We start from the raw sequence: 14,878 nt of genomic DNA, 5'->3' as shown, positions 1-14,878 counted from the left end.
CTACATTTCTTCATTTTTAACTCCCTCACTTCCTGCAAGTCTTTTCTCAAATGTTGCCTTCTCAATGAGGCCTATCCTGACTGCCCTGTTTAAACTTACAGTCCCCACTGCACTTCTGCTCCCCTTGCCCCACCTCGGTTTCTCCCATAGCATTTATCCTAGCACACGATTTAATTTACATATTATATTTGTCTGCCTTCCCCCTCTAGAATGTAAACTCCACAAAGCAGGGAGGGATCTTTGTTTTGTTCACTGATACATCCCAAGTGTCTGGAATAGTTCCTTATCTATAGCAGATAATCAGTAAATATTTGTTGACCTAAGGAATTTCACAGATGAAGGAATCGAGGCACAAGATGGTTAACTTGACTGAACTAGTAAGTGGAGAAGCTGGGATTTGGTTCCAAACACTTTGTCTCCAGAGTGAGTCTTCTCAACCCCTACACTGTACTGCCTCTCATCTTAGTCTTGTTGTGAGTTGGCAGATGAAAATGTAACAAGTAGGAAAGGTGAACTATTTGATAATCATGAGTGGAAGAGAGGACATTCTGTGGAGGGACAAAAACAGATGTAGTACCAGAGCAGTACCGACTTTTAAATCACTTGTGCAGTGTCATGTTGTAAAATTGTACACGGATTTCAACAAATACTCATGGTACATTTTTGCCTTTGTACATGCTAGTTTTGGAAAAACCTGCTCCTCTTTACCTATTAAATTCTGTAGCTACCCACACCACAAAGCCTTCTCTGGTCCGCTTTTTCCTCCCCACCAAAAACCTGTAAATAATTTCTTCCTCATCTAATCACCCATTGTGCTTAATCTAAGGGCTTTTATCAGATTGAGGAAAAAAGCAGCTAACTGTTACGGTTCTGCTAGACTGGAAGCCTCTTAAAGGCAGGATTTATAACTGTCCATTGTGAACCTTGTACTTAGATATCAGTAAGTGGTGGTTGAGTTGCATTTGTCTTTTGAATACAAAAACATGAGTAGAAGAAGAAGAACATGTCAGGTTGGAGAGAGATGGAGAAATCTTACCCATACTCCATTTCCCACAGGACTGGTGGCTCCCTTCTGGGACAGGAGGAGCTTAACTTAACCACAGAATCTGAGGTCACTAGGTGCTGGGCAGTGTTTGGTTTTCCCAGACAACTGGCATCTCAAATCCAGAGTGCCTGGTACCAAGACAGTCTGATTATCCCCTATTATGTATTGAGGAGGACACCCAGTCCCCGACACACTTCTCTGTATGATGATGACCCTGGCCTTTTACATTTTCTTCAGCAAAGCCCATTTATTTCATGTTTTTTTCAAGAGAGAGAGAACACGACAGCGAGCACGCGCACATGTGCGAGCAGTGGGGTGGGGCAGAGGGAGAAAGGGAATCTTAAGTGGGGTGGAGCTGGATGCTGGGTTCAGTCTCATGACCTTGAGATCATGACCTGGGCCAAAATCGAGTCTGATTCTTAACCTACTGAGCCGCCCAGGTGCTCCAATAAAGCCCATTGTTTAAGCTAAGCCATATCTGAAGTTTGTTCTGAGCTCCTTGCATAACAGGTGGTGACCCTGAAGAGACCCACCTGACCTGTAAGTAATGACCATGAAGGAACTCAGCCGGCAGGATACAAGCCCTGAGAGTGGCCAGAGAAAAGGCAGAGGCAGTTGTTTCCAGTCGACTTAACTTGGTATTCCTCATTAATCTTGTTTTTCCTCCTTCGAATGGAATTCTTAAGTGAGATAATAGAATTTCAGTATGGGGACTTTCATTTCAAAATGTGTGAGTCCTAGAGAAAAGGAACTGTGTGTTGCTTGTTCTCATAACTCTGACACCTGGCACAGGAAGTGTTCATTCAGTGAAGTTGGATTACACATGAGTAAAATGACATAATTATCTTTATAGAATATGTTTGTCCTTTTCCACATGGAAATTGGCATTTCTTCTCTTTCCTGGTATTATACACTGAAAAAGAATCGTTTTTTACTTTGGTGCACTCCTGGTTTTAGATCACTTAGTAATGCAGTAAGGAAGGTTAATCTTGTTGTAGTGCACAGGGTGAACAGGGGAGAGGTTAGAGAAAACCAACCGAAGGCTAGCACAGTACTTGTATTTAGTGATAAAGTGAATGGAGCAAGACTTTTGTGAAGTCTTGGTCCCACAAGCCTATTGTTGCCTTCCAGGTTCCTATGCTATTGTAACACCAAGTCACTGTCCTGGAATCACCGTGTAATTGTCTGCCTCCCACCAGCCCTCAGTCTTTGAGAGCAGAGACTCTATCCTGTTCGGTTTTTTGTTTGGTTTCTTTTTTTTTTTTTTTTTGAGATTTATTTATTTATTTGAGAGAGAGAGAGAGTGCACACAAGTGGGGGGAGGGGCAGAGAAAGCAGGAGAGAGAGGATCCCAAGCAAACTTCCCGACGAAGGAACCCATGAGATCATGAGCTGAAATCACGAGTCAGATGCTCAACCGACTGAGCCACCCAGGCACCCTTTCTGTTCATTATTATATCTCTGGTTCCTAGTACATGGTAGCCAGGGAATAAATATTTATTGAATGAATTAGTTTGAGGGACACATATGAAATCCGTGAGATCTTTGAAAATCAACCCTTAGAGTTGGAAGTTACCAGAGTAAGCTTACCGGAGATCAGATATCTAGTAAATGGTGAAGCCAGGATTTGAACCTTGACTCTTATGGCCACAAAGCTCTGTGCCTTACTGCCTTTTCAGGGTTAAACATTGCTCTATGAGTGTTTTCATAAGGTTAAATTTGATATACTTCAAACTTAGAACACCTTACAATTCTACAGTAATTTCTAGGAACGTAGTGAAAAATAACTTTGTTTGGAGTTGCTGATATTGATTTTATGTTTTTTTTCCTATTTTAGGAAAATCTGAAACAAATAAAAGAACAGATAGAAGATCATAAAAAACGAATAGAGAAGTTAGAGGAGTATACAAAAACATGCACGTGGGTACAGTTCTTACGGCTTTCTCATGTCTCAAGGGTCTGGTATATTTGTGGGATATTCATGAAATGAAAGCTTCCACCGACTGTATCCTAATGTTCTCAGTCCTCCGTTTTTTTCATTTCATTGTAGATAATTAAAAATTATACCTAACCACATAAATCAATACAATATTTAAGTTTTGAAAAAAATAAACTTCCAAGTGGTGAAATTTTGGTATTGATATTTTATAATAAAAGTTAGGTCACGAAAGCTGATATGACCTAAGTATCCTACCACCAGGACTTTCTTTTTCATTGGCGTTTACTTACTTCTAAGCCCACAATGACTGCTCTGGTTATAGCGATCTATCCTTAACTTTCTCAGTATTCAGAAATACGTATCTTCTGAATCAACAAAGAATGATCAAAATCTCTTTGACCATATCTGGTGATAGGCTTATTTTATTGTATTTTTCATCATTTAAAATTGATAAGCACTATTCTGTTCCCCTGTGATGCCAGACCACAGTGTAATATATCTTGTAATTAAATTTTGTTTTTTCTTTTTGCTATGTAATTTATTGTTATTATTATGTAGGGATTGCTTGAAAGAGAAAAAACAGCAAGAGGAAACCCTAGTGGGTGAAATTGAAAACACAAAATCAAGAATGTCTGAAGTTAATGAAGAATTGAATCTCATTAGAAGCGAACTACAGAATGCCGGAATTGACACCCATGAGGGGAACCGTCAGCAAAAGAGAGCGGAGGTTCTGGGGCACCTTAAGAGGCTTTACCCAGATTCTGTGGTAATTAGAAATGAATAGTTAATTGAAACAAAAAGGCTAAGCTTTCTTATTTGGGATTAGAAATGTTACCATTATTAGGAAGCAGAATTATTTCAGGAATCATTTAGTTTTGTGTTTGATTATTTATATTTAAAACATAATAGTAAATAATTGCAACAAAATTTAAATAACTTCCAACCGTGTCTATAGATAAGCAATGATTGGAGAGAAACATTGACATGAACATATTATCTAGAAAGTCTAAGTTACAGCCAGTATCCCCAAAGGACGTGGGTGCCATAAAATAATCTAGCCCTCCCACCCCAGGCAGATAGCCTCAAACTGCATGTTCTTCATGGTTTCAATTTTTTTAAAATATTTTTTCAGTGGACCTTACTGGCATACTTTTGAAATAATGAATTTTTATTCTGTAAAGCTAATAGTGTATTCACTTTTGCTAATGTATTTCATTAGCTCAGATACAGCAATATCTAACCTATTGCTTGGGGTGTCAGCCTCACAGAATTATTTCCTCTGGCATTAGGGTTGTGGCATCTGACTCTCATGTCACTAACTCCAATGTAAATTGGGCAGTCCTTAGTTTATGAGGGCCTACTTTGAGCTTTTGATACTGTTAACCACTTGAACTGTTTTGAAACTGGTCTTGACTTCTAGTTCGTGATGGAGGAAGGAGTAAGGCTAGGTCACAGAATCCTTCCCCCCAATACCAAAGGAAATGGCAAAACTAATTTTAAAAATGAGTTTAACAGCCAAAAATGGAAACGGCTATTACATCTAATGCCAGAACTTCAGAAAATGGTGATAGTCCATGATTAAAAAAAGAAAAATTCAACGATAACATTTCTTGTTCTTAACTGCAGAAGGAAAACTAACAAATTGATTACTTCCTGAGAATTCTCACCTAGTATCCCTTAATCTAGCAAAAAACCAAACACATACGTATTTGTTTCCTTTTGGCTAAAAAACTGGTGAATCGGGGAACATGAACCTCTGATGTTCTTAGGTGGAAGTGAAGGCCAGTTCAAAGCCCTTTCCCAAAAATGGGATTTTCCCTTCTCCCCCATGGTAGAGGAAACTTGGTAAGGAAAAACACAGAAGAAAGAGTAAAACTCAGGTATTCAAACGAAAGATATGCACAGCCTCAACGCAGCTCTTACTTGCCCCTGTCCTCCAAGCCCTGAGATGCTAGGAAATAGAACAGAAAATTCTGAGAAGCTAGAACAGAAAACACCTGGTCCATCACCTGTTGCTCAGAGGAGATTACCATCTCAGTTCTAGGTGAGCAGTCAAAACAGTTATCCACCACAGCAACTTCACAGTCTGAACAGAGCTGCCCACCTTAAACATAAGCAAGGTGAAAAGAATCAATATGGCACCTATAGGTCCATATAACAATAAAGAGAGTAATTTAAAAAGCATTTAGAAGTCTAAGAGCCTAGTCTGGAAGAAGGTTACAGAACAAAATCCCCCATAAGTAATTTGTGCCAGGGACAATTTAATAAGAGCTTGAATTCATAAAACCAGATTCACACATGAGCTAAAACAAAAAGTAAAATGTAGAGCTATGAAAACGAATCAAGAACAAGCAGTATTACTGAACTAATAAATTGTAAGTAGCAAGGAGAATGGGTTACACAGCTGAAAATCAAATTACTGACCTAGGAATAAGGTTTGAGTTAATCACAGGTCAATGGAGAAGGAAAAAACAAAGAGCAGGATAATAAATATTAAAGACAATGATGGTCTATCATAAAGAAATTGGTATTCCTGAAGTAGCACCTATCAAATGAAGAAAGAGTAGAAAGATGTAAAATTGAATCTTCTGGTATTCTGGGGAGCATTGATACAGGATGGTTGACGTTCTGACATTGTCTAGTAAAGGTGTTGATGTTCAGCCTAATTAATTCTTGACCAGTCTTCAGACCTCAGATAACACTTCTTTGTAGGAAGATTCCCCTGACCTCTCAGGTCAGCCAGGTCCCTGTTACACACTCTCAGAGCACTCTGTGCTTTATCATAGTGTGTATTATTGCTCTATTTTGTACGTGCTCATAATTATTATTTATCTTTCTTCCCTACTAGACTGAAAGCTGGGCGAGGTCAGAGAGTGCCTGTATTGTTCAGTAATGTTCACAGTGTCTAGCTGAGTATCTGCATGGAGTAGGCGCCTCATTGACTCTTATTTAATAACTGAGAGAGTGGGTGAATACTATTTAGTTACAACAGCCTTGTAAAATATTTTAATACCTTGGTAAGGCCAATCCCTCCTCACTAGTCTTCTCTTACATGAAGTGTTACACCTAAACGGATGCTTCATGATGAAACCTATGTCCGTTTGAAGAAGACTCTGTTCAAATATGTTTGTGCTTTTATAAAATTAGTTTTTGGTCTGTTATGCTTTGTTACATAAGAAACAATGAATTACATGTTCCTGAATAATGTGTTTATTTTTCTCCTTTTTTGAAACCTGCTAAGTTTGGAAGACTACTTGACCTCTGTCATCCTATTCATAAGAAATACCAGCTGGCTGTTACTAAACTTTTTGGCCGATACATGGTTGCCATTGTTGTCACCTCTGAAAAGGTAGCAAAAGATTGTATTCGATTTCTGAAGGAAGAAAGAGCTGAACCGGAGACATTCCTTGCTCTAGATTACCTTGATGTAAGAAATTTGTAATGCTTATTAGCACTTAGTAGTGATAAAATCTTGTCTTTTAAAGTACGTCTTTATTGCCTAAAATTATGGTACTGATTGAAAACAACCGTAGCTTGGATGCCGGTTAGTCATTCAAATGGCTGGTGTTAATGTATTGTTAGGCAAAGAACAATAAGTCTCTTTTTTTTTTTAAAGATTTTTATTTATTTGAGAGCGAGAGCGCATGAGCGGGGGGGGGGGCAAGGTGAGGGAGAAGCAGGCTCCCCGCTGAGCAAGGAGCTGGATGTGGTACTTGATCCCAGGACCCCAGGATCATGACCTGAGCCGAAGGCAGATGCTTAACCAACTGAGCCACCCAAGAATAATAATTCTTGATTTAATGTCGTTTCTTCCTAATTTAGTTTCGCCGTAATTCTACCTTGATGATTTTGAGGACATTACTCTAGCAGTATACCACCCTGAATACTAGCCAGCAATTAATTTTGTTCTATAGCAAACTATAGGAACAGTTAAGACATATGGTCTGTCCATGAAATGCCAACCCTGGGTCTCGACTGTTAAATACACAATCACAGATTTATACACATTGCAGTAAACACATATCAGCCCTTGGTGGAACAGACTAAATTTTGGGCCTTAAGTACGTATTGAGAGGCCTTAGAGTATCCAGAGTAAATTCCTGCAGCAGGAACTTTGCCATTATCATAGCTGATGTCCTTCACTCGTTTCTTATTGCCTACTAAAGAAAATGCTCTACTTAATCCAGCTTTCAAGACCCAGAGCTGCAGGCAATGTGCACAGCAGTTAGAGCCTGTGCCCTAGACTTGGACTGCCCTGCATTTAACTCTCAGCCCTGCTTGTCATTAGCTCTCACTGGTTTCTTATAAAAATGAGGTCATTCTTGCTGTTCTTCAGTAATCATTACAGACACTTTTTTTTAGATCTATTTACAAAACCCAGCTTAGAAGTCATGTCAAAGAAGGTCTGAAGGCTTTCCTGGTCATTTAAGCCTAAAATGATTTTCTGAGTTCCATGATGTGCCACTCTTTTGACACATGTGTAAATGGGTATTATCTCCCACTAGACTTTCTAATTTTGAGAGTGTGGAACATTTCTCATGCATTGCTTTGTCCTAACTGGTCGGTGGCAGAGTTGAATCTGGAAATCATGTCTTCTGGCTTTTGCTGAAGTGTATTTTCTTTAAATGTTACATGAGCCACTGTTGGGATATATAGTTCATCAGGTTCTTATGAAAATTCTATTATATGTAAGTACGCACTGTTAAATTTTTTTTTGCTGTTAGGCTTATTTATGCTTTTTGAGGATGTACTATTTGGTTTTTATTTTAGTGTATCTAATATATCAAGTATTTGTTAACCTTTTAGATCAAGCCAATCAATGAAAGATTAAGGGAAATTAAAGGCTGTAAAATGGTGATTGATGTCATAAAGACTCAGTTTCCTCAGCTGAAGAAAGTAATTCAGTTTGTGTGTGGAAATGGCCTTGTCTGTGAGACTGTGGAGGAAGCGAGGCATATTGCATTCGGTGGACCTGAGAGACGGAAAGTAAGAGGCTTACATCATACTTTGGGATAACTTGAAGTAGTATTTATAAGACTAACATACTATACACACACAAGCGTCTATGTATACTTTCATATGCTCTCTTTTAGAAGGAAAGCCAACATAGAACCTAAGACAGTTATGGCTTTAGTGATTGGTATAATGTTCAGTTGAGTTTTCAAAAAATTAATTTCTATAGTATTCCCCATTACCATAAATTATATTTTGGAAATTAGATTTGTTACAATCATAACCTAAAGCAGTTAATTTTTTTTTACTTGGTATGCAGTAAATGTCCTTGGTGAATCTCTGATTTTTCCTGGCATTCACATATTTAATGTGTGTGTTTCTGAATACCAGGAGAAAGATTTTAGTTATTTACTTTAATTCCCCCATAGCTTAATGCAGACACTGTCTTTTTACATGTTCAAGGTTTTAACACATTTAAAGTTATAAAAATAGCACAATTGAAATGAGGTTACTGAATCCTAATCTCAAGGCAATGATTTTAATTTTTAAAATACTGTTTTACTCGGTCAAGTAATTTGTATTTAGTTAAGCAATGTTAAATTCTTCAAATTACCTGACATGGTTTTGTTTTGTTTTTAACTACATTTATGATGAAGTATAACCTAGTATCCAAGAGCATAAGGTATGAGGTAAGACCGGTGTTGCTACTTAGTGATTAATTACATGACCTCAAGCTGATCTCTACACCTCTAATTTTCTCATCTAAAATTGGGGAACTAATAGCACCTATTTTGTAAATTCAGTAATAACGCGCACAGCGCCATTTGAGTGCCCAGCAGATAGCTCTCACAAAGTGCTGGTCTTTTTTTTTTACTTGGTAGTTAATTTGCACGTTAGCTCTGGAGTGTCCACAGTTGCAAATTAATGCAAAACAGGCTATTCTTATGAAAAGTAGAAATTTTCAGTATTAAACTTATTTACTTATCTAACATGATTAATTTCTCAGACGTTTTAGTACTTCTGCCAGTAATCTTAATGAGAATTCAATCACTGTTTTAGTAATCACTGTCATTGATTTCTACATATTAAATTTAAGGAGGTATAATAAGTGAGCTACTAAGGTATCGTATTTTGCTACCTAATTATGCTATAATTGAGTTTTGTATCTTTGTAAAATATGTTTTTAATATTGACTTTTGAAGATTTGTGTGGTCAATTTAAAGAAGTCACATGAAGATAAGGCTGTTTATTCTTTCCTTCATTCAACAAACTTTTATGGCTTGCATCGTGTTCACAGTAACTAATGCCTTACTCCTCTAGACTGTATCTTGTTTTCTGTTCATTATTTCAAGATTTTAATCTGCTTCATTTGTTTTATTTGTATCTTCAATATATTCCAGGGACTTTTACCTTCTTCCTATGATTATTATTCCACTTACAGAATTTTCTCTGTTTTAGGATGTGTAAAACATTTGGATAGATGTCACATTTTCACAGAAATCATCTGATGTCTTCATTTGTGCTTTTGGTTTTCCACAGACTTGATTATCTTTCTATAGATTTGACAGCATGTTTTAGAATTTTTTTAATTAAAATACTGCAAGTGAAATCACAAAATGATATTTTATATATAAACTACATACAGTATATATAAACTACATAATATAAGTTACAGCAGTTCTAGCTATAGTTTGGTCATCAAGATTTTTATGATAACTCAATTTTTAAATATTTTTTAAATTTACATAACAAAATTTTAAAATCTGGAATATACTTGAATACATGTGATTATTCCATTCCTTCCTCATAACCAGAGAAACAACAATTATTTGTTTCCTCTCCCATAGACTGGGTGATTGTTACTCAAAAAAGTATACAGAAAAGCTCTATTTATGCTTTGCCCTTTTAATATGGTGTAGCGAAAAATAGACCCAGAAAAATGTCATTAACTAGCTTGTAATTCATGAGAAGATCATTTTTCCAAAAATTACACACATTGAACAAGAGAATAAAATGCAGGGTACAGTAGGTTGAAAAAAAAATGGTACCATCTGGAACAGAATATGGCTGAACCTGAACTTCATACTTTGTATCAGAGTACATTTCAGATGGATTTGAGTATAAATGTAAGAAATGAAATTGTAAGTATACTGAGAGAAAGCATGGGGAATGTATTCTTAATGTCAGAAATAGTAAGACCTTTTCAATATGACAAACTCAAAAGCTATAAAAGGTGGGTACATTCACATAAACCTAAAAAAATTCTGCATGGCAAAAACCACCATAAGCAAAATCAAAAGACATGACAAACCAGGGAAAACATTTACAGTTCACAGTAAAGAGCAAATTGTCCTATAAATCAATGAGGAAAAGAACACAAAGTAGAAAAATGGACAAAGGATATGAATAAACTTATTTTATAAAAGGAAATAAAATTGGTCTTAAATATGAAAATGCCTCCTCACTTAAAATATGGGAAATGCCCATTAAAATTACCCTGAAATACTATTTTCACCTTGTCAGATTGACCAGCATTAAAAAAAGTTTGATAACAGTTTATGAGGAAAGAGGCCCTCCCATTTACTGCTGTGGGAATATAAATTTGTATCAGCTCCACGAAGCGCAGTTCTACCAGTTGAGGTTTTTAGGAACTTCACGTACAGATAAACTCACAAGTATATGAAATTATAATACACAAGACTTACTTATTAAACCATTTTGTGTAACAGGAAAAACTGGAAACAATCCAGATAAGACTAGTTCAATAAAATTATAGTGCTTTCATAGAATGGAATACCATGCAACCTTAAATAAGAATGAAGTTTTTTATATACAAGTATGAGACGATCTCCAAGATCTGTTCAGTTTTTTAAAAAAGTAATACGTAGACTAGTGTATAGTATGTTACCATCTGTGTAAAACAATGGGGAAACAAGAGATGTATGCATGTATCTGTTTATGCAAAAACATTTCTGGGAGAATCCATAAGAAATTCACAGCATTGATTACTTCTTGGGAGGGCACATGGGTGGCAAGGACCAGGGGAGTTTTTCACTCTACAGTCTTGTATCTTTTGGACTTTGAAATATGTGACTATCTTATCCGTTCAGAAATAAAATGTTAAAGTATATTATTTTACATACCAATGAAAGGCAACTTTAAAAATATGTATAATTCACATAACATAAAAATTATAGAATCTATCTTAGCAGTTTATAACACTGAAACACTATTTCTTGAAACAGTTGAGGTTGAGTCAGTGGAATGATTGGTAATCCTGCAGAATAAGTTTTTAATGCCAAAGAATTTTTTTTCTACCCCGTACCATACTCTCTTGAACTTTTATTTAATGTTATTTAAAAATTCCTCCAACGCCTTATTTTAAATGAAATCGCAGTTGTATCAGCCAAGTTATTTTTCAGAAATGTAACCCCCAACGTAGGCATAGGACTACTGCCTCGGCCAACTAATGTAAGCTGTAAATCAAGGAAATTACAGGCTGGAGATAAAAATCATAGTCCTTCGGGAATAGGAATTTGACTGTAAGTCAAATGAAAATAGGTTATCCGAGATTACATTTACCTTTAGAAGAAATAAATTGTTTCAATAAACCCAGGAACTATTAAAACCCCTAAGATCCATAAATTCTATGAATTGTTGCTCACTACGTTTTTGGAAATGAGGGAGGTATATAACGTGGTTGAGAACATGGGATAGATATTTGACCAACTTGGACTTCAGTCCCTGTGTATGGCCTTAGGCAAGTTACCTAATATCTTTTAGCCCCTATCTATAAAGTGGAGATAATATCTACTTCATAGGCTTGTGAACATGGAATCAAATAGCATATATGCACTACATCGAGCACAGTATATGCAATATAAATGGTTGCAATAACAACAGCAACAGCCAACCAAGCAATAAAGTAAAAAGAACCTCAGAAAAGCATTGTTTGTACCCCCTGCTCAAAGAGGAGAAGTTGACTTGCCTGAGTTTGGTGGCTGGGAATAGGGTGCTGGCACTGTAATCCCACACACAGTGTGGCAGGTTCTTAGAAGCTCAGAGTTCTTGATACACTTCTTTCCAAGCCGGCCCCTGTGGAGGTTTTTGTCAGTATTACGTTTGGTTTTTATATCATAAATAGGAGTTAATAAATGTGCAGTTTAGAATTTTTGGAAAACAGAGATTAAAAAGGAAAACGAAAACCATCCCTAACTTGTCTTCTAGAATAGAGTTGCCAAAGAAGATATTCGGACATACTTATATTCAAAAACTATTCATTGTTTATCTGAAATTCACATTTAGTTGGGCATGCTTATTTCTGTTTGCTAAATCCGGCATCCAGACTCTATCATGCCTATGCTATTTATTTAGAAATCAGTTTTATCCCTTAACTTTTGTAAGTTTTGTTTTTACATGTATAATTGGGTCTTTACTGTGAGATCAAATATGTATTAACTTTTCGTCACTTTTTTTGGTGGTACGACTTCTGTAGTTTAATTTTTTTTTTATTTTAATGTTTTTTTATTGTTAGTCACCCATACAGTACATCCCTGGTTTCTGATGTAAAGTTCGATGATTCATTAGTTGCGTATAACACCCAGTGCACCATGCAATACGTGGCTCCTTACTACCCATCACCGGTCTATCCCATTCCCCCACCCCCCTCCCCTCTGAAGCCCTCAGTTTGTTTCTCAGAGTCCATAGTCTCCCATGCTTCATTCCCCCTTCTGATTGCCCCCCCTTTCTTTATCCCTTTCTTCCCCTACCGATCTTCCTAGTTCTTATGTTCCATAGATGAGAGAAATCATATGATAATTGTCTTTCTCTGCTTGACTTATTTCACTTAGCATTATCTCCTCTAGTACCGTAGTGAAGAGAAGGGCCATATGCACCCCAGTGTTCATAGCAGCACTGTCCACAATAGCTAAATCGTGGAAGGAGCCAAGATGCCCTTCAACAGACGACTGGATTAAGAAGCTGTGGTCCATATATACAATGGAATATTACTCAGCTATCAGAAAGAACAAGTTCTCCACATCTGTAGTTTAATTTTAATCCGAGATTTATTTTGATGTGTATTGTTAGATGTAGGTATTAGCTTTCCCCTAAATGGTTAATTACCTGTCCCAACATCATATATTGAATAATCTTTCTTTTTCTACCTGCTTAATTGAATTCAGTGATTTCTCATTATAACAGTCTGGATTATTATACTTGGTTCTTTTTTCCCCTAGAATAATTTATCTCTAGTATTTGTAGCTGTCTTATGCATATTTATATTTATTATAATAATCTTTATTATAATTTATAAAATCTAATTTCTTTCCAAAAATAATCAAGATATACCTTATAAATAAATAAGTAAAATATTATTAGCCCACAAGCACTGTAAAATCAGCATGTCTAAATTTATGTTCTTTCTAAATCTTGATCTCCTGTATTTAATTTTTGCTACCACTCTTCTAGCCAAATGAAGTTCTGGTTTTTCCTTAAGGATTTCCTTGTAACCTCTGTAATACCCAGGCTTTTCTGATTATACCTCCTAAACATTTCTCAAATCTTTTTCCTTTTCTTCATGCTAGCTATTATTGGCTGATTTCTTACCATCACCTCTAGCTCACTTGGACCAACCCATTTTCCAAATAGTTGCCGGAGTGGTCTATTTAAAGTTCCTGTCTGACCATTTCTCTCTCCAGTGCGCTCTTACCCCATTCAGTGCTAGTCCAACTCGGTGCCCTCCGTAAACTCCCATCAGTCCTCAATTGCACTCAATCCCCATTCTTCCTATGAGGGCACACAAAGAGCTCCACCATCTGCCCTGCCTGCTAGCCTCACCTCTAAGCTATTTCCTTAACTCACACTTTACCTTCTAGGAATTCCAAACTCTTTATGTTCCCTCTTTCCTTACGCCACCCCTGTGACACATGCACACAAACTATCTGTTTGTGTGTCCGTGCCCCACTGCCAACGTTCTGCTGCTGCCCATTTCCGAACTACCTCCTACCTTTCTGTGTCAGAGACTGCAGTTGCCTGCTTAGTACCCCTCTCCCTTTTATCCTTGCTAACAGAAACCTGATCTTACTGTGTAACAATCTAGGACGGGCTACTGGAAGTAAATGGCAGTCATCGGTAGGCCTGCCAGGAAAGTTTCTTACTAGAACCCTTTTACCTTCTTTCTTGAAACATGAACACAATAACTGGAGCTGTAGGATTCTCCTGGACTACAAAATGACTTTGAAAATTGTCACATAAGAGATACTGACACACACATCTATAGTGACACATAGTCACATAGTAAGGTAAGCTTTATGGAGAACTTAAAAGCAGAGGAGCCTACATGGACCTTCACCTTTCATTCAAGAGAGGTATGGTTTGGCCAGGCAGAAATAGCATGAGCTAAAAGTGTTCCAGGAGAGGGATGCTCCCTCCAGACCGCGCTACATTTTTATGGAGAATTTGGAGGAGTCAGTGGAGTGTGTAACAGTGGGCTTCCTGGTCAGGGAAACTAACTGCCTTCCCCACCAGAGAGAGCTTCCTGTTAGGAGCTCACTTTCCACGCCTCTGCTGTTGCTATCCAGTAAAGATCTAGTGTTTTCCAAAGCACCATTTCAGACCCAATGAGCAAACTCATTGCCAGGCTAACAACTGGGAAGGAAGGGAGCCCCTAAGGCCTTCCAGAAAATAAAAAGGCTATCTCCCTCAAAGAGTAGTCCAAATACTAAGGATGGCAGAGCAGTATTCTGTCAGGAGTCTGGGTTTTGCTGACTATGGAGCCACCACACAAACCCTGGAATGTGGGCCTCTGTAATTATGAGAGAGAAAGAAACTGAGTTTTCTGCTGAATATAGCTAACTAACTTCTAACTAGTTCCTCTGATATGGTATACTGAAAACCTTCCCCTCCTCAGGAAGCCTTCTGTGGAGCGGCTGTGTTGGGAG

At 37.3% G+C, this 14,878-nt stretch overlaps 1 protein-coding gene across 2 annotated transcripts in view; it reads left to right on the top strand.

Annotated features, from left to right (window-relative positions):
- Positions 1 to 14,878, top strand: part of SMC1B (structural maintenance of chromosomes 1B) — a 79,544-nt gene that overhangs the window by 23,638 nt on the left and 41,028 nt on the right. For both annotated transcript variants that reach the window (XM_008702890.2, XM_008702889.2), the window contains exons 8-11: positions 2,883 to 2,965; positions 3,543 to 3,750; positions 6,226 to 6,411; positions 7,791 to 7,970. In XM_008702890.2, the coding sequence (XP_008701112.1) occupies positions 2,883 to 2,965; positions 3,543 to 3,750; positions 6,226 to 6,411; positions 7,791 to 7,970 (657 nt within the window). The remainder of the gene's footprint in view (positions 1 to 2,882; positions 2,966 to 3,542; positions 3,751 to 6,225; positions 6,412 to 7,790; positions 7,971 to 14,878) is intronic.

The sequence above is a fragment of the Ursus maritimus genome, unplaced genomic scaffold (genome assembly GCF_017311325.1).
Source record: "Ursus maritimus isolate PB19 unplaced genomic scaffold, ASM1731132v1 scaffold_21, whole genome shotgun sequence".
Lineage (NCBI taxonomy): Eukaryota > Metazoa > Chordata > Mammalia > Carnivora > Ursidae > Ursus > Ursus maritimus.
The sequence above is the reverse complement of the archived record's forward strand: the minus strand, read 5'-3'. Positions and strand labels throughout refer to the sequence as shown.